The sequence below is a fragment of the Eptatretus burgeri genome, chromosome 6 (genome assembly GCF_056783735.1).
Source record: "Eptatretus burgeri isolate ZD-2024b chromosome 6, Ebu_testis_v1, whole genome shotgun sequence".
Lineage (NCBI taxonomy): Eukaryota > Metazoa > Chordata > Myxini > Myxiniformes > Myxinidae > Eptatretus > Eptatretus burgeri.
In genome coordinates, this window is record NC_140966.1 from 49,776,063 (window position 1) to 49,796,441 (window position 20,379).

At 40.8% G+C, this 20,379-nt stretch overlaps 2 protein-coding genes across 8 annotated transcripts in view; one reads left to right on the forward strand and one right to left on the reverse strand.

Annotated features, from left to right (window-relative positions):
• LOC147024742 (protein CREG1-like) overlaps nucleotides 1-12,015 on the forward strand; it is a 30,369-nt gene extending 18,354 nt beyond the window's left edge. For 2 of the 3 annotated variants that reach the window (XM_085884969.1, XM_085884968.1), the window contains exons 3-5: nucleotides 3,025-3,161; nucleotides 3,763-3,882; nucleotides 10,774-12,015. In XM_085884969.1, coding sequence (XP_085741095.1) covers nucleotides 3,025-3,161; nucleotides 3,763-3,882; nucleotides 10,774-10,959 — 443 coding nt within the window. In that variant the 3' untranslated portion in view covers nucleotides 10,960-12,015. The remainder of the gene's footprint in view (nucleotides 1-3,024; nucleotides 3,162-3,762; nucleotides 3,883-10,773) is intronic. The other variant, XM_085884970.1, reaches the window with a different exon arrangement.
• The window catches only part of ILK (integrin linked kinase), an 85,659-nt gene continuing 76,297 nt past the window's right edge, over nucleotides 11,018-20,379 (reverse strand). For all 5 annotated transcript variants that reach the window (XM_085884964.1, XM_085884960.1, XM_085884961.1 and 2 more), the window contains 3 exons: nucleotides 19,899-19,998; nucleotides 18,293-18,423; nucleotides 11,018-11,714 (listed from right to left, as the gene is read on the reverse strand). In XM_085884964.1, coding sequence (XP_085741090.1) covers nucleotides 11,565-11,714; nucleotides 18,293-18,423; nucleotides 19,899-19,998 — 381 coding nt within the window. In that variant the 3' untranslated portion in view covers nucleotides 11,018-11,564. The remainder of the gene's footprint in view (nucleotides 11,715-18,292; nucleotides 18,424-19,898; nucleotides 19,999-20,379) is intronic.

Consider the following 20,379-nt stretch of genomic DNA (forward strand, 5'->3'; position numbering starts at 1 on the left):
ACTTGCTATGCCCCGGCCCTAAAAAAATTTGACTTCAGCGAATCGCAGCGTTGATGTCACAGACAGAAACTCACACAGAGTGGATTGACTCGAGATCTCTAGAGTCTAGACCAGCGTCTCTCAACCTTTTTACCCTTGTGGAACCCTTGAAATAGTTTTCATGTCTCAGGGAACCCCTGCATAAAAATTATTATATACCATTATTAATATCTAGCTCTTTTATATTTTTATCATAGTTCACGTGGTAAATATAATATATTTTTTCGGATACCTGGTTTAAGGAAAAAATGACCCCCTTTTTGTCAAATTTATTGGCAATGAAAAAGAAACATAGTGCTCGTTTATGAGACCTCACACCGAGGTTTTAATTCACAAAAAAAAAAAACACATCTCATGTAACTTGATCAACAAAACTTAAACAAATAAAGCTGAAGCAATAAACGTAAACTGAAGAACTAACCTTGAGAGAGAGAGACTTCGCGCTAGGAAGTACAGAGAAGATAGATGGACACCGTGCATGCGTCCCGTACTTGAGTCAGTCACTCAATGATACACGAATCCGCCGCGTACAGGACGTCCACAAACCAGTGAGGGCGGTTTCACACTGGCGCCATATAGACATCGTTAAATACATTCCCTATGGTTGTTATAATTGTAAATAATACAAGAGGTTGAAGCCTCTATTATAATAACCAAGGAGTTTCCAACAATATGCCGTACATGTATAGTAAAATTACGAATATTAAATCAAACAAAAACTACTCAAAAATACATTAGCCTATTTATTAGTGTTTCTTGCAGAACCCCGGTTGAGAAACACTGGTCTAGACTAGTCCGATAAATCCGTCGTCCGTCCGACTCGGCCGATAAATCTGACATGCTGTCGCTTTTATTTATTATTCTCTTTTCTTCATTGTTTTCTACTGGTGCTACATGACAACAGTAGGAATAAAATACATAAAAATGCAGCAGAACGTCAGATTTATTGAACTACTCAAGACAATTGTGTCACAAGGTGTGTTCTGCACACAAGTTTTCATCGTATCCGGACAGTGAGACTGCTTCGTTTTATGCGCGGAGAGATACGGCCGATGACATGCGCTGGCCTTGTTTGTGATTCATTCGCCGCAGAGCAACATGTCCGCTGCGCTGCGCTGGTCACGTCACCTCACTAAAATATTTCTGATATCGAGCAGTATGCAAGTCGAATTTACATTATTGAATTACGAATAGGATTTAGTCTAACCAGTTGTTATTGCAAAGTCTTCCTTCGATGTCCTCCCGATCATAATGAACGCCGAGAATTTCATCGCCATTTTCCTCTGCTTGTCCTGCTTCGGGCTCGAACTGCTAAGGCCGTACTTCATTTCCAGCTGCCTGAACTTCACCTCCCGCGACTACGTTATCCAACAATTCTCCATCTGATTCAGACCAAAATCCTTCATTTCTCTCACACTCACCGTCGCTACCAGACTAATGAAAGTCCATGTCATCCATTATTCAAAACTAAATGTTCGATTTTTTTTTAAAGCAAAAATGAACGAAGCGATTGAGTCGACCAATCAAATGTGGAAACACACAGAAAGCCAATAGAATCACGTAGACCACCAACCTGAGTAATTTACGTGCAGCCTTTGTCATCCTGTAGTTGACGTCATGTGTGTTACGCCCCTTTCAGGAGAATTTTTAGGGGCGTTCCTGAAGAGGTTGTTTTTTTAATTTTATATTTTACAGAATGAGTATTGTGAAAAAAACATTGTCAGATCTGAAATCACGATGAAAAACTCCTCGAGGACATATATAAATTAAATTTATGTACTTTGGCATGTCAGGGGACCTTTAAGCCACTTGCCGAATGCCTTACAGTCGATAGCGGTATCGTGCTATACCCTTCTGAGCGAATCGTTCACTGCTGCAGACGCTTTTGCCCGCCACGTCATTCAGAGCGAGTGGTTCGTGTTCCGTCTCCCTGAGTGAATGGTTTATCTTTCGTCACCCTGAGTGTGGTGCGTGCTCTGTCGCCCTGAGCGAGTTGTGAAATAACACCCGATTGCTGAGCTGTTTGCCGTATCAACGTGTTTTCTAAATTCCTGAGCCAAATTTTTCTTTCCCACCCATCACATGTAGCTGTTTATAAAGATTAATGTTGGTGAACATATACCTGAAACGTCTATATAAATGCAATGTTGTTTTTTGGTGAAAGGTACTTAAGGTTTTTGGGTTGTTTGCCGAAATCGGTCAAGCGTGTGCATGTGTGTTTGTGTTGTTCATAAAGCATATACTGTATGTATACCTACCTACATACCTCTCTCTCTCATCCTTGCTCTACCCACTCCCAAATACAGTGCAGCCTTTCTTTCTCCCTCCCGATCCTTTCTCACTCTCTCCTCCCCACCCCCCCCTCTCTCTTTCTCTGGGCATAACCGGACAGTGGTTATGTCTGAGCGGTGTTTGTCTCCGGCCAGCTTGGCTCCAGACATGTCTGGGCGGTGTTTGTCTCTGGATGTGTCCGGGCGGTAATTAATGCTCCACCGCACGTCTGTCTTCCCTTCGCCCACCCCTCCTTGCTCCCCCTCCCTCTTTCCTCCTCTCTCCCTCTTGCCTCCTCTTTTTCTCCCTCCCCCTTTAGTAAACCCTTCAGTGAAGTGACGGGTGATATTTGCTAGTAGTGACGATAAATAGCCCTTATTAGCCCCGCTGCAACACATCAAGCACGACGCCCCGTTAAAAAAATTGCTTTCGTGTTTCTTTATATATTTACCATTGAGCTTCAGTGTGTATGTCCAGGCCATAACTTTTTTTTTACCAATTGAGCTTTTGTCATCATTCTTTAACAAACCTCTATTATGAGAATATGGAGAACACAAATGAATAAAATGTACAATTTTTTTAAAGTGTTGTTTTCGTCAATCTTAGAGTATAAAGCGGACATGGAGAGGCTTTACCTTTTGAGATGCCTTCCAGTTAAACGTGCATTAAGTTTGCGAATTATGTTTAAAATGTAGTGTTCTTGTTTGTGGACAGATTCCAATGGGTCCTCATCGAACCTCGTGACACCTCGTTCGTCTGTGTTCAGTTTGAGCGATGGAACTACCAAAAACAGCTCTGGCATTCCATACTTTTATCTCACTGCATTTGACCCAGCAACAAGAGATCTCCTGGTGGGTTGTGAAGATTTCTAACATATTCTCACTTTACCTTATCTCCATACATCTATCTGATAACTTACCTCCACCTTAAATAGAATTGCTCATCTTATTTATCATGCTCAAAACAGAGTATAAGTTCCGCTGAAGGGGTTTATTTGCTGCTACTCCGATGCAAGATACTTGATGAGTGTGTAGGAATTTGGGCTTTTGTTCACGGTGTCGGTGATAGATCACCTACTCGTCACTGTGGGATCTTTTACGTCCACCAACTAATGTTGGCAAATGGGATGCTCAGTTTAACATCCATCTGAGGGACAGCACATACATTCATGTTTGACCCTGTCTGATGACAGTGTGTCGCTGGGTCGAGATGAAATCCCAGGCTCGACAGCTCAGAGGTGAGTGTGCATACATCTAAGCGATCCTATCAGCCCCGTTGCAACTATTTAACATTTTAAATTTCAGGTTTCTGATATAAATCCTCCACCTTTTTCTTTATTATTTTGTGTGCCTTCAACATATATATATATATATATATATATATATATATATATATATATATATATATATATATATATATATATATCATTTATGTCCTTTCTCCACTTGACAGGCCGACCCAGTGGCTTCACTAACCATCTCCCTTGCTGAGACAAATTACTGTCGTCAACACAACTATGATCCCCAGAGCCCACTTTGTGCTCGTGTGGAATTGGCAGGCATTATCCGAAAGGTAAGAGTGGTACAAGAAACAAAAATATTGACCAACTAGAAGGGCACTCGGTAGAGTGTGCATACCTCCACCACATAATGCCTGATCCAGTGGAACATATCGAGGCCATTACATTTTTGAAATAACGTTTTTGGTCCCATCTTTCGATGGTGAAGAATCACTCTAATAATTCAATAATTACCGTATCCAGATCCTGATCTTCACCAAAATTGAATCAATTCTTCCTTGTCACACACCCAACATGTCCACCGACTTTCATCCGAATCGGTCCACAACTTTTTGAGATATCCTGCACACAGACAGACAACCAAATAGACAGAAAGGGGTGAAAACATAACCTCCTTCCACCGTCAGTGGTCGAGGTAAAAAATATCATACCTTTGGCAGTTGTACAAGCTGGGCAAGCAGGATGGTGTCCTAAAATTATTGGACTCATTTCACTGGACATGAAGCTGAAAGCGTGCGTAGTCAGGCATGTGACATAAAATACTTCTCATCACACTTTAGGGGAATGGAAATAGTCTTCTGCAAATACTTTATCTTTAAAAAACCAAATGACGAGGCCTCATCGCCACACAAAGTGGAAAACGCAGAGTTCATTGTGCTTGGTGGGTTTCACTGTTTTTCTTGGGTTTTAAACTAAAAATTGTTGGATTGACAGCAGCGTGTGAAAAATATAACTGATGAGGTGAATGCATCAGGATATTACTGACATTCCCCCCCCCCGCCCCCCACCATCGTTTTGAAACGAGGTATTTCAATACAGGATATACAAGTTTGAAATAGTGGAAAATACGCAACTCGTCAACCTGAAACTACATTTGATTTTAAAATGTTAACTATTTATCAACTCTTCACTGGAAAGATGCTTCTCGTCTTTTTTTTATGCCTCCGCTGACGAAGTCACCCGTGGCATTGTTTTCGGGTTGTACGTCCGTGCTAATTTTCTCTGTTGGAAAAAAGTTCATGTCCTCATATACGGTTGTCACCCCCAAATGAAATCATACTCATTTAACCCTCCAAGTATGCTTTATAAGAGGAAAGTTATTCTTGTGGACTAAAAAAGGCCTTTATTACCCTCACCAGAGGACAGGGCGTTTCGTTTGGGTCTGTTTGTCTGTTTGTTACTTGCAAAAATCGAAGGTTTTTCAAGTATATTGGTCACATCGATTTTGATATTCTGTCTGTCTGTTTATCGACGACAGGTCACAATTCGAAACCGATCATCATGAAACTTTGCCAAGTTGTCGAGGTAGTCTCAGCTGAGAAACCTATTGATTTTGAGGTCAAAGGTCATCGTGAGGTCAGATTTCTAAAATCGTCATTTTTCATCCGATTGACTTGAAATTGCAACAACATTTGCATCGTCCGTCACTGAATTTGGAAACCAACTATTTTTTGAAATCAAAAAGTCCAAGGTCAAACTTCTAAAACCATCAATTTTCATTCAATTAACCTGATGATTAAGCAGCAATTATACAGTGCATCATTAAATTTGGAAACCAACTATTGTTGAGGTCAAAAAGTCAACGGTCAGCTCAAGGTCAAACTTCTAAAATCCATTTCAATGTGACAAATAATCAATTGTCATCCGATTCACCTGAGCTTTGATGTTGTTGTTCGTCTTTCGGCTGCTCCAGTTAGGGGTCGCCACAGCGGATCATCCGTTGTGATACACATACTGATTTGGCACAGGTTTTACGCCGGATGCCCTTCCTGACGCAACCCTGGTCACCTCTTACGACACAGGGATGAGGATTGGGTTTCGCCATGATTGCGGGCTGTCCTACACCCTCTCATAGCGTGGCCCAGTGCAGAGCTCCCGTCCTCAAGCGATCCTCCGAGTAGCCGGATTACAGGCGCACGCCACTACGCCCGGTTCACCTGAACTTTGATAAAGATTGTCAATTTTAATATTAATGAAATGGACAAGTTGATGTATCCATGGCAACCTTTGGAGAGGGGGTGGATTTTCCAAGTATCGTGCTCTGCACGATGTGTTTTTCTCGTTTGTCGTTTTTTTTTAATGTTTATCACCTGCAGGTCACAATTTTAAACCGCTCTTCACAAAATTTCACCACATGGTAGAGTTTGTTAAAAGCAAGAAGTCTATTGTTTTTGAAGTCAAAAGGTCAAAAGACCAATGGGCCAAAGGTCAACAAATTTGCTGAATTTCTAAAATCCTCAATTTTCATCCGATTGACTTGAAATTTAAAGGGGATTTACATTTCACGTCACTGAATTCAACCAGTCAATTTTTTGAGGTCAACATAGACCAAAAGGTCAACAACTTGGGTGATGTTTCTAAAATCCTCAATTTTCATCCGATTGACTTGAAATTTGAAGAGGATTTATATTTCAGGTCACTCATTTCAATGAGCCAATTCTTTTTGAGATCAGCATCGACCAAAAGGTCAACATAGGTCCAAGGTCAACAACGAAGGTGTATTCCAAAAATCCATAATTGTCATCCCATTGACTTGAAATTTGAAGAGGATTTATATTTCAGGTCACTGAATTGAACCACCAATTATTTTTGAAGTCACAATCGACAAAAAGGTAAGCATAGGCCAGGGGTTCCCAAACCCAGGGTCGTGACCCAAACTTGAAACCCCCCCCCTCAAAATCTGTTTTTGAGGGGGGGGGTTTCATGTCAAAAACATTTTCTCTGACAATTTTTATCATAGGTACACTAGGTACCAGTATCATTTGGGTTGCGAGGCAAATGTGATTTCAAATTTTGGGTCATGGACAAAAAAGTTTGGGAACCACTGGCATTGGCCAAAGGTCAACCAACAAATTTGGTGGGATTTCTAAAATCCTCAATTTTCATCCAATTGACTGGAAATTTCAACAGGATTTGCATTTCAGGTCACTGAATTCAACCACCAATTCTTGGTCAACATTGGCCAAAAGATCAACATAGGTCAAATTTCTCATATCAATTTTCATCCGATTGACTAGATTTGAAGAGGAGTTGAATATTTGGTCATTGAATTAAACCAATTATTTTTGAGGTTAAATTTTTTTTCTGGATTTTGCAAGGATCCTGCTATGCATGACATCTTTCTTGTTTGTTTGTTCGCACAGACCTTTAGTGTTTTTCTCTGTACCCGCTTATCGGATTGAGGCAAAATTTTCATCATATAAGTGACTACTCATGTCGAATGTTTGAATGATAATGACGTCATATGTCACGGGGTGTGGTGGCCACTTGGAAATATTTGGACCTCTATCTCTGAAACTGCATCAAGGAAAAAATTGAAACTTGGCACATGTCAAGTCCTCCTCATGGGGAATAAGGGGAATTTTTTTATACATCAGAGGTGCCTTCATTATGACATCATAATTTCATATGTAGAAAGCTACATCCGATCAGTATGACAATTTTTGAGGGTCATCTCGGGAAAAATTGTTCCACAGAAAAAAAAATTGATGACATCATCAGTCACGTGATTTGGCAACCATATTGTTAAAAAAAAACCCTTCAAAAATCGTCTTCTCTGAAATGGATGAACACATTGAGGCAAAACTTTACATGTATGACTGCCTATCCGTGAGGAACAAAATGTTCACACATATGACATAATTGGTCACATGGTTTGGCAGCCATATTGGATTTACCCTAAAACCGATAAAAAATATTCTCCAGAACGGCTGGACAGATCGAGGGGAAACTTCACGCAAATGCTACCCAAGCCTTAGAATACCAGGGTATTCACGAAAAATTGATGTCACATGGTCTGGCAACCAAATTGGATTGAGCAAAAATCATTAAAAAATATATATATATTTATTTCTCTTGACCCACTTCATCAATTGATGTGAAACTTCACAATTATGATCTAGTATTGATATGGAATATGTGTTTTAAATTTCAACCTGATCAGACTTATGGGATGGCAGCCAGAATTATTTAATTTTTGGATCTGGGTTTTTTTAATTTTTACTTTGAATAAGGCTCACTTGGTTACACCTGGATGGGTTTGAGGGTAGAGAAGTAGCAGCTGAAACTCAAATCCTATACAGGTTCCTCCTGATGACGCCATCTTTGCTTTTTGCTTGTTAATTATGGAACACATCACTACACAAAATACACCTAGTCCATGGGCCAGTTGGGTTGGTCAGTAGCATCTGGGGGGAATAATTATCAGTGATTTTTGGCAAGGTACACAACCCTGGAGTTAGAAAATATGTGATGGCATTGCATCAGTGGTAGCTTTTTGTGTGTTATCACCCTGTTTATATGCCTACCCTAAAATAAGCTTTTGTGCAAAATGGCCAGTACAAGATAAGACATCCTACTTCAACTTAACAACATTTTTTTATCAGTCAAACATTAACATTGAAATTTGTCTCACCTTTCACTGTGATAACTTGCTTCTCAACAAAAAGTGCTAAACATGCCCAGGTTGAAAGGTATGTCATTGGTGACACTTATATATCAGTGTCTATTTCCTGTGTGATAAATCATACCGCCTTTAGAAAAGTATTTGTCTATCATTTACTGTGGAAAGTAAATAAAAGTTCTGGAACAATATAATTACATGGGTGTTTAGCAAATTTATTAAGAAATCCAAAAATCTAAATTTCTTTTTTTGTATGTTGTATATTAACATCAGTGTAGCAGACAATGTTACCCCACCCCCTAAATGAAAAAATACCTAATTTGGACGGATTTATGTAGTTTGGTCAATGTCATGATATTTTCCCTGTTGTTATTGAAGGATACTTTCCAAGAATCAAACAAAGGTAAATGATAGCATGTTCATGAACAAGATTAATGTTTTTTTTTCCCTGTAATTTCTCGAAAAATACAGAATTTCAGGGATTTAGAAACTCGATAATGCACATACGAAGGTATTAAACACCCGTATTACACAATATAAACCAATAAGATAGTAGCAAGATGGTTAATCACGTGCAATCTGATGAATGAGTCAAAGGTGAAAACGAAACACAATCTTCTGTTGTCAGGCATAAAATTACAGAATAGAAACACAAATGTGGTGATCCACACTTACAAGGCCATTACCTAGGCCCAATGTGTTGCTGATAAACATATTGCCTTATGAACCAAAGACAGGTCCTTTATAGTTTCTAAGACATCTCTGATCATATGCACCGATTGTAAGTGATATAAAATGTTCAAGACGAACTTAAAAAATCATAATCATTCTCGAGTTCTTCAATATCCTCATCTAAACTTTCCCCATCGTCTGACTCAAAGATGGATGCCTGGTTCTCACAGTCTGGCAGTCTGCACATATCAGTGCATTTCAGTCCGTTTGACAAATACACACATTTTGGTAGTGAACACTTCCTTTTACAATTGCGGTTACTTCCATTTACAAAATGGGGTTACTAAACGGCTAATAACACACAAAAGGCTACCACCAATGCAATGCTATCACATAGTTTCTGACTGTGGAGATGTATACCCTGCCAAAAATTACCGGGTCTGGCTCATGGCCTAACTGCACAAAACAACACGAACACCACACAAAACAAGTCCTGGCAAGGGTCTGCAATCTGTGATTGCTCTTTTTCTTTTTTAAATGTGTCAAATGGAAATTTTGACTGGTTAACAAATTGATACCTTCTGATGGGCATGCATTGGGGCAGCATTTTAGTCATTCATTCGCGGGGCATCAACAAAACTTTCCTTTTGGAAGAGGCCATGTTTGTTAACATCCTGTTTAATTCACCTGAATGTGTTATTGTAAATAAAATCTAGGAACTGAATGAAATTTGCCAAAGGCCTTTCACAACCTATTAAAATTGCATCTTCAGCTTCCTCAGAGGGATATACCGTATAAAAAGCATAAGCTCTGAAATGGGCTGATGCTCGGTTGGGGGCTAAAAATAAATAATAAACTGTAGGAACAGAGCCAAACTCTCCAATGTAATTTCACATCTAACTTCGGTTTGTTGAAAATTAACAGCAATGGGCAAGGTTTGCAAGCTGTGGTGAGAGCATTACAGAAAAGTTATCAAATATATTTGTATTCAGGCATTAAAAATTGTAGGTGACAAACTTCTTAATCCACATTCTCTTCAATCTCATTCCTCCCTCCCAGTCAAGGCAGCTGTTTACCATCATCTCAGATCATTCCCCATCCAAAACCATGAACTTTTATACCCGTTAACTCACCACCAATCCCCTGCCCCCCCCAACCACCCACAAACCCACCTCCTTCCAAATTTCCAGTTTTTCCTTCTTAAGAGTTTGCTTCTGTATCCATCTCGTCCACCCCGTGTATCCTCACCTATCTCTTAATCCTCCCCTCAACCATTATTTGTCCAAGTCTCCCTCTATTTCATCCCTCAACCCTGCTGTTGGTATTTCCCCCCTCTTTCTGCTGTTCATTTTGTTCTCTTACATCCTGATCCATTCTATGTTCTAGCTCTTCCATGAGCTTTGACCTCGTATCCAAAAAAGAAAATACCCCAACTTTGTTTCTCGTCAAAAGTTAAAAGGACCCAATGGTTTAACTCTATTTGAATTCAACATTCCTATTGATGCAATGTGTGTTTAATGTCAAATGAGCTCAGTTTTTTTTAATCCCAATGATTTCCTGTGCTGGTTGTTTATCTGCATTTGGTTTTCTGCTTTGCACTTCACCGATTCACACACCTGCTGCTACACTTTGAGAAAACATCCGAGTATGTCAGGTCGTTTCCTTTAGACTCTGCTGCGACCTTCCTTTCTCAATCTTTTTCACTGTAACTTATTTAATTATCTTAAAAAAAATGTTTTACTTCATCTTAAAATGCATGTCATTAAAGACTTTCGCCTACGACTAATGTAAATCTGAAGAATAATCAAAGGTACTAAAAGCAACAAATCCCTGTGTGAACTGCTCTTGGCTTTTTTTTTTTTTTTTGCAGGTTTCCGAAGCAGAGGAGGAGAAAGCCAAAAAGGCCCTTTTCTCCAGACACCCAGTAATGAAGACTTGGCCATCAAGCCATGGCTATTTCTTTGCAAAGATGAACATCTCCTCAATCTCACTCCTCGATCACTTTGGAGGAGCAGATCATGTAGATGTGCAGGATTATTTCCACTGCAGTTCTTAAGTTTCTTTTTCCTATTCCTTTGCATTGGCACTCCTTCCCCACAACGTACACAAGCAACTTGTTACTCAGGTTACATTTATTGCAAAATAGACTAGTTTCAATGTCTTGTAAGAATCATTTTGTTACATATCCAGCACAGCTTAAGCCTACTTCTGCTGCAAGCTGCCTGTTTGCATGATTAGGAAGCTGGCTTTTCAATAGCCATCACTGTCAAAAGCTAACATAATATTTCGATTTCATAATTGTAATAAAGGTATTGAGCAAATTGAAGAATTTGAGCAAAATTTACTTCAATTCCAGATTGGCTGCTCATCTGATGGCTTTGCTGCAAAAGTCCAGTCTGTGGCTGTGTGCCTTATTTTTTTTTTCTGAAAGCGATTTACAAATTAAGAGGTATTTTTGAATAAAGCAGGTTGTACGTTGCGAATATATATATTACATGTAAAGGCAATGGGTAGGAGTTTGGCATTACACAATACTCATTAATAAAATGAACGATATTATGCCCAAAGAAAACCAAAAGAAAAAGGACATTGCCGCTCTAAAATGGCCGAAAAATAAAAACGTGGAAAGAAAAGAGAGATGCATCTTCCAGCTGGGTCACATCATTTGTCCTGCATTTTTTCAAGGATTGGCAGGATCATGTCAAACTTGGGCCGCCGTACAGCATCCTCATTCATGCAAATCCTCATGAGCTTCGTCACGTGAGGAGATGAACCGGGAGGAATGGTGGGCCGCAGACCTTCCAGTGCAACCTGGGGAAGGGTACAAAGTGCAGAATGGAATCAGAAAAACAAATCAAAAAGGCAGAGAATACAAGCCACTCTAGACCAACCGAATCGCACCGTACTACAGGAAGTGGACTATGGAGATGAAACAAATTTGGAGAGAAGTTTGGAAAACTCCATGTGAATTGTTTGATGTGCAAAGTAAATCGTTTAATCAAACAATATATATATATATATATATATATATATATATATATATATATATATATCCCAACCTATTGACATAAGTTTTCTGCTCTGGAGTAATAAAGTTTTTTTTCATCATCATCATGTTGAGTCTTCTTCAGTATGAAAGTTGTGGTTATTATGATGAGCCAGTGTTCCTGATTCAAAGTTAATGCAGGAAGGTGTGGCCTCTGTTTTTACAGCCTCTTCTCCAGTCTAGCTCCCTCTGCTCTTTCAGTCCTCCGAACTACCCCAACAACTCGACGATCTACATGTTCTTCCAGAAACCCCTCTTGGTTAAAACTTCCAAAATCCAAGCTGATTGCACACCTCAACACTTGTTCCTCACTTCTCCCACATGTAGGACCAACTACCTTCGAGAGGCTCTGTGTTATCCCAGACTTCCATTTCGGGTTTCAACACCTCCATCTCATGTCATCACCCATCCTTACACACAATACTTAATACTTCCATTAACCATTCCTAACCTAACCCTCTTGCAGTGCTTCCTTCCCTCCTCTCTCACTTCATTTACTCAGTTATTGTGTCCACCTGTTTCCCTACTGCCCCTACTGTCAGTTTATACCCTTTTTGTCACCTTGCTCTTAAATGAGCCTCAATCTTGCAGAGAGGGAGAGAGGGAGAGAGGGAGAGAGGGAGAGAGGGAGAGAGGGAGAGAGGGAGAGAGGGAGAGAGGGAGAGAGGGAGAGAGGGAGGGAGAGGGAGAGAGAGAGAGAGAGAGAGAGAGAGAGAGAGAGAGAGAGAGAGAGAGAGAGAGAGAGAGAGAGAGAGAGAGAGAGAGAGAGAGAGAGAGAGATATCCTTTTGATTCTCCCATAATTCTGCATTCTGAAACAATCTAATGTTATCCATGCACACGAGTCCGACATACCTTGTCGTCTGCCCTCCTCCTCTCCACCAACAGAAAAGTCTCTCATATAGTTGGGTGAATTTGCTGTGCTCTATAGTTGCTTTGTGAGATGGGCTTTAGAAGTTTTGGGGTTTTCTATTCGGCTTCCGTGATTGGCTCGGTGGAAAATCCCGTGTTTGACAGTGTACCTAAGTTTCAAATCAATCATACTGTCACGTTTGTGATCAATCCCACCCCGCACAACTGCCAATTACCACAGTCGGGTGTGGAGCCGTAACCACCGAAGCAGCCGCTTCGTGGATAGCCATATTAACGGAGTAAGATGAGCAGTGTGAATACTCCGCGTGAACTGGCCGAATGTGGTCTGACAATGCCGGTTGAGTTTAACGTTGTTTAACACAATGTGGTACCCCCAGGGATGATCGATAATCTGAAACGGTTTTACCTCAATGGAGTGAGATGCTGAATGAGGCAAGCATGTGCTCTTAAAAAATATAAATAATTCATTAAACCACAAGATGACAAACAAAATAATCTCGCATGATAGATGGACGCAACAAACAGTAAGTTAACACTTAGCGTGAGAGAAATTAAACTAAGGTGTTACATGCACAGCTCTCATCCACACATGAACCAGACCAGGATTTGTATGAACCAAAACCAAAACCTTTCTTCGATAAAATCGATGTACCTTCATGGCCATCAGCAGTGAGGCACTATATCAGAAGTTTAGCTTTGCTACTGGAAATAGAAGGAAGTTATTGGTGTTGCTGTTTTGTTTGGACGTGGTTTTTACCCGTTTTGAGAAAACGGTTAACATTCCGCACTGGGTCAGTCCTGTCCTTCCCTTGATGATTCATCCATGTCGTCAATTGTGTTTCGTCTCCATTCCCTTTTCTTATCCATGTCTACTTCACTCTGTCGTGTAAAATTTGGACTTGCTTCTATCGAGGCCTCAGCTACACAGCATCGAGGCTTCAAGCTTCGGGTCTATCACGCGATCTCGACATTTATTTCGGAGGACCTCCTCTCACACCTTTCTTCGATTATACTTCGCCCTCTTTTTTTTTCCCAGATCGCAAATTCTTTTTATGGTTTTCTTTCTTTTGACATGGAAAAATTACAATCTCATTCTGCTTATTATTACTTTCTTTGTTATTCTTTATCCTTCTCCTTAAAGGCCCCCTGTCATGCAAAATAAACTTGTTATTTATATATTAACTTGACCTTCCCAGTGAAGAAATCACCCTTTAAAAAAAAAAAAAAAAAAATCAAAAATGTGATAATTAGAGCAATATTTCGATCATTTCTGGAGCCTTTCACAACTTGCTATGCCCCGCCCCTTAAAAAAATGGACTTCAGCGAATCGCAGCGTGACGTCACATACAGTAACTCGCACAGAGTGGATTGACTCGAGAGTCCAGATGTCGCGCGCCTTATAAAGTACGTACAAATGCATTTTGCACATGTTAGTGCAATCTCTGTGATCATCTTCATTCCAGTGATTGTTTCGCGAAAGTTTTTAATAGTTTTAGCCGTACTTTTGAAAATGCCTGCAAGATGTATCGTATCAGGATGCAGCAATACAAGCAAAGACGGTGTAAGCCTTCATGTATTCCCGAAAGATGATAATCGTCGGAGAATATGGACATCTAAAGTGAAACTGACAAGGGGAAACTGGAAAGGCCCCAGCGACACGAGCGTCATTTGCAGCGCCCACTTCGAATACAGTGACTTTGATCACTGGCTCTATTTATCCCTCTATTCATCCCTCTATTCATCCCTCTATTCATCCCAACCCCTCATTCTTCACACACAGAGACAAGAAATTCTGCTTCTGAGCCGTGTCTGCACAACAATCACGAGGCAATTATTTATCCCTTTACTACCTTGTCGTAGTTGTGTACAAATCCAATACATGTATGCACACTAAAGGGGTATGCCATGTCCACAAAATATAAAATGTGACTGTTGAACCTTTCCATTAAAAATAAACTTACAGGGACATACAAGTAAAATACTAAAGATTAATATTGCATCATTTCAAGGTGCAAGGAGATAATTTTAAAATCAAACAATGTGAAAAACCTGCACCCACATTTTGCAGCTTATTAAATTGTTCGTTGAAACCAGCCTGCTGGGATAGGTACGATTCCACATACGTGCAAGCCAGGTATGGCTGCACTCGACATACATGGGTTTATTCTAAAGTGAAGGTACTGCTTCCATTGGCTTGCTATTCATTTACATTTCGCCAAAATGTTGTAATAAATGAACAGGGAAAAATATGTTGGCACAACTATGAAAGACAAATTTATCTGTCCTATTACACGGCTTCATAGCCTCGGGACTCTTACGCATTGACTTATACATTGTGTGCATGCAAATACAAGTTACTTGTCAACTGTAGAGTCGAGACTAGTCCGATAAATCCGTCATCCGTCCGACTCGGCCGATAAATCTGACATGCTGTGGCTTTATTTGATTATTCTGTTTTCTTCATTGTTTTCTACTGGCGCTACATGATGACAGTAGGAATAAAATAAATAAAAATGCAACAGAACGTCAGATTTATCGGACTACTCGAGACAATTGTGTCACAAGGTGTGTTCTGCACACAAGTTTTCATCGTATCCGGACAGCGAGATTGCTTCGTTTTATGCGCGGAGAGATACGGCCGATGACATGGGCTGGCCTTGCTTGTGATCAATTTGACGTGGTGCAACATGTCTGCGGTGCTGTGCTGTTCACGTCACCTCACTAAAATATTTCTGATATCGAGCAGTATGCAAGTCGAATTTACATTATTGAATTACGAATATGATTTAGTCCAACCAGTTGTCAAGTCTTCCTTCGATGTCCTCCCGATCATAATGAACTCCGGGAATTTCAGCCATTTTCCTCTGCTTGTCCTGCTTCGGGCTTGAACTGCTAAGGCCGTATTTCATTTACAGCTGCCTGAACTTCACCTCCCGCGACTACGTTATCTGACAATTCTCCATCTGATTCAGACCAAAATCCTTCATTTCTCTCACACTCACTGTCGTTACCAGACAAATCAAAGTCCATGTCATCCATTATTCAAAACCAAATGTTCGATTTTTTTAAACCAGAAATGAACGAAGCGATCGAGTCGACCAATCAAATGTGGAAACGCACAGAAAGCCAATAGAATCACGTAGACCACCAACCCGAGTAATTTACGTGCAGCCTTTGTCATCCTGTAGTTGACGTCATGTGTGTTACGCCCCTTTCAGGAGAATTTTTAGGGGCGTTCCCGAAGAGCTTTGTTTTTTTAATTTTACATTTTACAGAATGAGTATTGTGAAAAAAAAAACTGTCAGATCTGAAATCATGATGAAAAACTCCTATAGGACATATATAAATTAAATTTCAGTACTTTTGCATGCCAGGGGACCTTTAATACCAGAAAAAGTACTGAATGATTGATTACCTTCTTTTACCAACAGCTTCTAATTGACATTTAAAAGAAAAACAAAAAGGTTTAATCTCCCTTTTCTCTTCCACTCATCTCTTTTGCCCCGACCGCTTTTTAAGAAACCTCTCATGCTGCGACCTCTTCTTATTCAAGTGCTTTTTGTTCCAATCCTGGTGTGCTCGCAAGTCTGCACTCCACGTGCCGGCACCCAGATCCAATGGCTCTACTTTCCTTTGTGCTTCTAATAATGCTTACTTTTGTCCAAGTCATGATATCCGTCTTTGTTTGACAGAATTGGGAATCAACAGGATAAATCTTATCTGTAGAGAATGTCAGCTCACGACCGCCAACTCGACTTTGTCTGCACCCCACACGCATCCTGCCAAGTGTATGGCCACCCTGCTTTCAGGAGCTCCGCACACCGCACCTCCAGCAGTGCCCGCCACACATCCCACCCCTTATCGTCTCCTACCCATTCCCTAACTGTGGTCCATCAAAATCCGAGTTCTCCATTTGAATATTCCCGATTTCTCCATCCAGGTTCCCACTGCATCTCTGGACATTATGTTGAACAGAAACGTTTCTCTCGCAGGATGCTTCCGACTCTTCTGTGTCTCTCCCTGCCTGTTTTCTGTTCTGCATGGACACTACTCCGGAGGTGGGGTTGCTGTCTGTCATTGCTCCTTGCCCACACTACCTCCTCCAAGCCTTTTGGAATATATCTGGCCTCGTTTACCACTCCACAACCACATAATGTTTCTGCTGTGTGGTATACCGTTACCGTCCGCCTAATGATAACTCCATATTCTCTACTAAACAGCAACTCATAACCATTCCTCCCAACACACTGTTCCTCATGTGCAGCAATTTTCAACTCCTGTCACTTTGCCAGCTGGCTGGGTGTTAGCTCTGCAACAATCGGACATGGAATTGCCAACCAGAACTGGTACATCCTCCCCTCCTGGACATAGTAATGACTACCTTTCCATCCAATCTCTTCTGTTCCTCTTCTGCCCCTCTTGGATCTTTGACAACTTTCTTGTCAAAGTCCATATGTCTTTGGCTATTATAAGGGAGTAACCTTAACCTCCTAGAATATGGCTTTTCTTACAGGCCAAGTAGCAGGGATTGCAATCTGCCCTCTCACAAAATGATTGGTTCACTGTCTCCACAGCTCTTGATATTGATTCTGCCTTGGAATACTTTCACAAAAGCCTACTTTCTGTCACGCCATCCAGTTTATCCCAACCCTGCGGCAACCATCTTCTCGGCCCTGGCACGCCGCATCCAGTGGAGAGGTGGTTGCACTCACGCAACTTGCTTTCTCATAAAGAAAGCTACCCCCAACTGAGCGCAACTTTGGTTCATTCCATAAGGCTCACAACAAGTGTTTGGCCTTTGTCCACAGCTCAATAGAGTAATGCTCTCCCCTATGGGCTGGCAACCCAGCATCACATCTGTCTAATGGATTCTGGAGAATGTAAAGCTCTCAACGTCATTGGAATCTCCCATGATGATGCCAAAGCACAAGGTCTGTTGTTTACTCATAGCAGGGAGGTCAGTGGTCTCCGAGTGTATCTTCTCCGATATTGCTTTGTCTGCTCTCTCAGTCCTCCGGCCCTGCTCAGCAACTCCAGGATGCACGCGTTCTTCCAGGAACCTCCTTCTGGTCAAATTTCCATAACCTAAGCCGACTGCACACCTTAACTCCTTTGTACCACACTTCTCCCATCTATGGAACCACCTTCCAGAGGCCATTCCTTCCCACGCCCTTCCCTTTAGGGCTTCAAGCAGGCAGTGCACCACAACCTCCTGCAATCCTTCATCCTGATCCTTCATATTTATTGCTCCCCTTAACCTTTGTAAACGAACCTTCTTACTTGCTGCATTCAGCGTTTCCTCCCAACAGCTTTCTCTTCCTTTCTTGTTCGTTCATTCCCTTGGTGGTTATGCCCAAATGTTGCCCCACTTCCCCCACTGGCAATTCAATCATGCTCTTCCATGAGCTTCACTCTTGTCAAGGACAAAAAGAAAGTGGGAATGGGGAGCTACACAAAGAGGAATAACGTACCTTCATTCCAATCTCCATGTTGGAGAGATCTGCAAAAGGGACCTCCCGCGTCACCAGCTCCCACAAGAGAACAGCAAAGCTCCACATATCAGCCGATCGGCGGTTTATATCCTCTGGCTTCTTCTGAAGGGCTGCGGAGTTAATGATAGGTAAGGAAAGGCTGAGTGCTAGTAGTTACCGCTATAACCAACCTCCAAAGTTCAGTGACAACCAAAAACAGAAATTATAATCAATGAAGAATGATTAAAAACAAAACATGTGGAATGGTATTTTTTTTTTATTTTATTTTTTTTTTTGTATACCTTGGTCGAGGCTCGTATGAGAGCTAGTTACACCGCATTACACTACAAATTACACATTACATTACAAATTAAATATTTACCAAATTGTCTGATTTTGTGTGTGCAATTGTGTACAGACTTAACACAGTGTAATTATGAGAAGAAGTAAAACAAATAAATAATTACATCGCTTTCAGATACACAAGGGATACCGGCTACACAGTCTGCAGCTGGAGCATGAGCACAGCCAATGCTCCGCTCATGTCAATCACAGCTACTTCGGACAGCTGTACATCTCGATTGCCAGCATTTAATACCGAATACATTTCGTCTAATGAGCTCTGGAAAGCTCAGTTTAAATGAAATTTGACTCGAATGCCAATCGACTGCTCAAAACTTCAGTGAAAATATTTCCCAAAAATACGATGGCCGGCGAAAGCAAAATGTCACGCATCGCATGCGCATACATTTGGAGCAACTATTTTTTTTTTTTGGGAGTGAAAAATCATTGACTTGCAGATGAGATTGCCAAAAATAATCATCAAAAACATCTGCACCCGGACCTTAACCAAAATCTAATCAGCCTGTTTCTGTCACCTACCCATTCATCCAACAAGATTCGTCCGAATCCGTTCACAGCTTTTTGAGATATGGTGCTATATATAGTTTTTGGCACTATCTCTCAATGGGGAAGAATCATTTCAAAAAATTCCAGTATCCAGATCCGGATCTTCACCAAAACCTCATCAATTCTTCCTTGTCACACACTCAACCTGTCCACCAAGTTTCAGCCGAATCGGTCGACAGTTTTCTTTTGAGATATCCTTCTCACAGACAAACAAACAGACAGACAGGGGTGAAAACATAACCTCCACCCACCTTAGGTGACGGCCGTAATAAAATACACCAATTCTGGGCGAATTATTACCTTTTTCACCCGTGTCTGTTTGTCTGTCTGTCTGTTCATCGTTCAATCGATAAAATGTCATCGTGTATTTTGCAACCTGCATGCGTTCCTCGCCGCTTAACATGATCAGCGGTGTTTTAAAAACATTTGACAAATAAATAGATGATCAAACTAATCATCCCGTTTGCATATTGGAGCATTTTTAGATGCTGGAGAATGTTTGTATCTGGAGACAAACCGTAACAGCCTTTCAAGTTGCGGTCCTGGCACAATCCTATCGGAACACGTAAGGTGCTGTGGATTAAAACTGTTGTAAAAGTGAACAGTGAGACAGGACACAAAGGCCGTGAAGGACTGAAACCAAGAGGATCAGAGAGACAGGAAAGAATATGACAAGACCGATAATGTTGTGCTGTACCCTCTGGTGCCATCCATGCTGGGCTGTACATTTTCCCTGGATTTTGAAATGAAAACTTGACATCAGCCATACTGATTCGAGCAGACAGGTCCTCATCAATCTGCCAACATGCAAAATAAAACTCAAGAGAATAATAAATCTCAACAGTATTACATACCACGGGATGGGCAAAGTTAAACATCGAGTCTCCTCGTACGCTGTAAACCTCTGACCATCATAATTATTGCTCATATTAAATAAATATATTACATCTGGATACAATTAGTATTGGGAAGGAGATTGTATTTGCATCTCAGAGGCTCTCGGTTCAAGTACAACTCTCAAAATTCAAATCGATGCTTTAGATTCTCAGCACATGGAAATTGTAGTTAGTTGGAAGAGAACAAACGTGTCACCATTAAATTGTCAATCGAAACCTAACTGGCTCACTAATCACCAAAGAGCGAGGAGTGATATTTCTGTGCCATCTGATGTGGAAGGT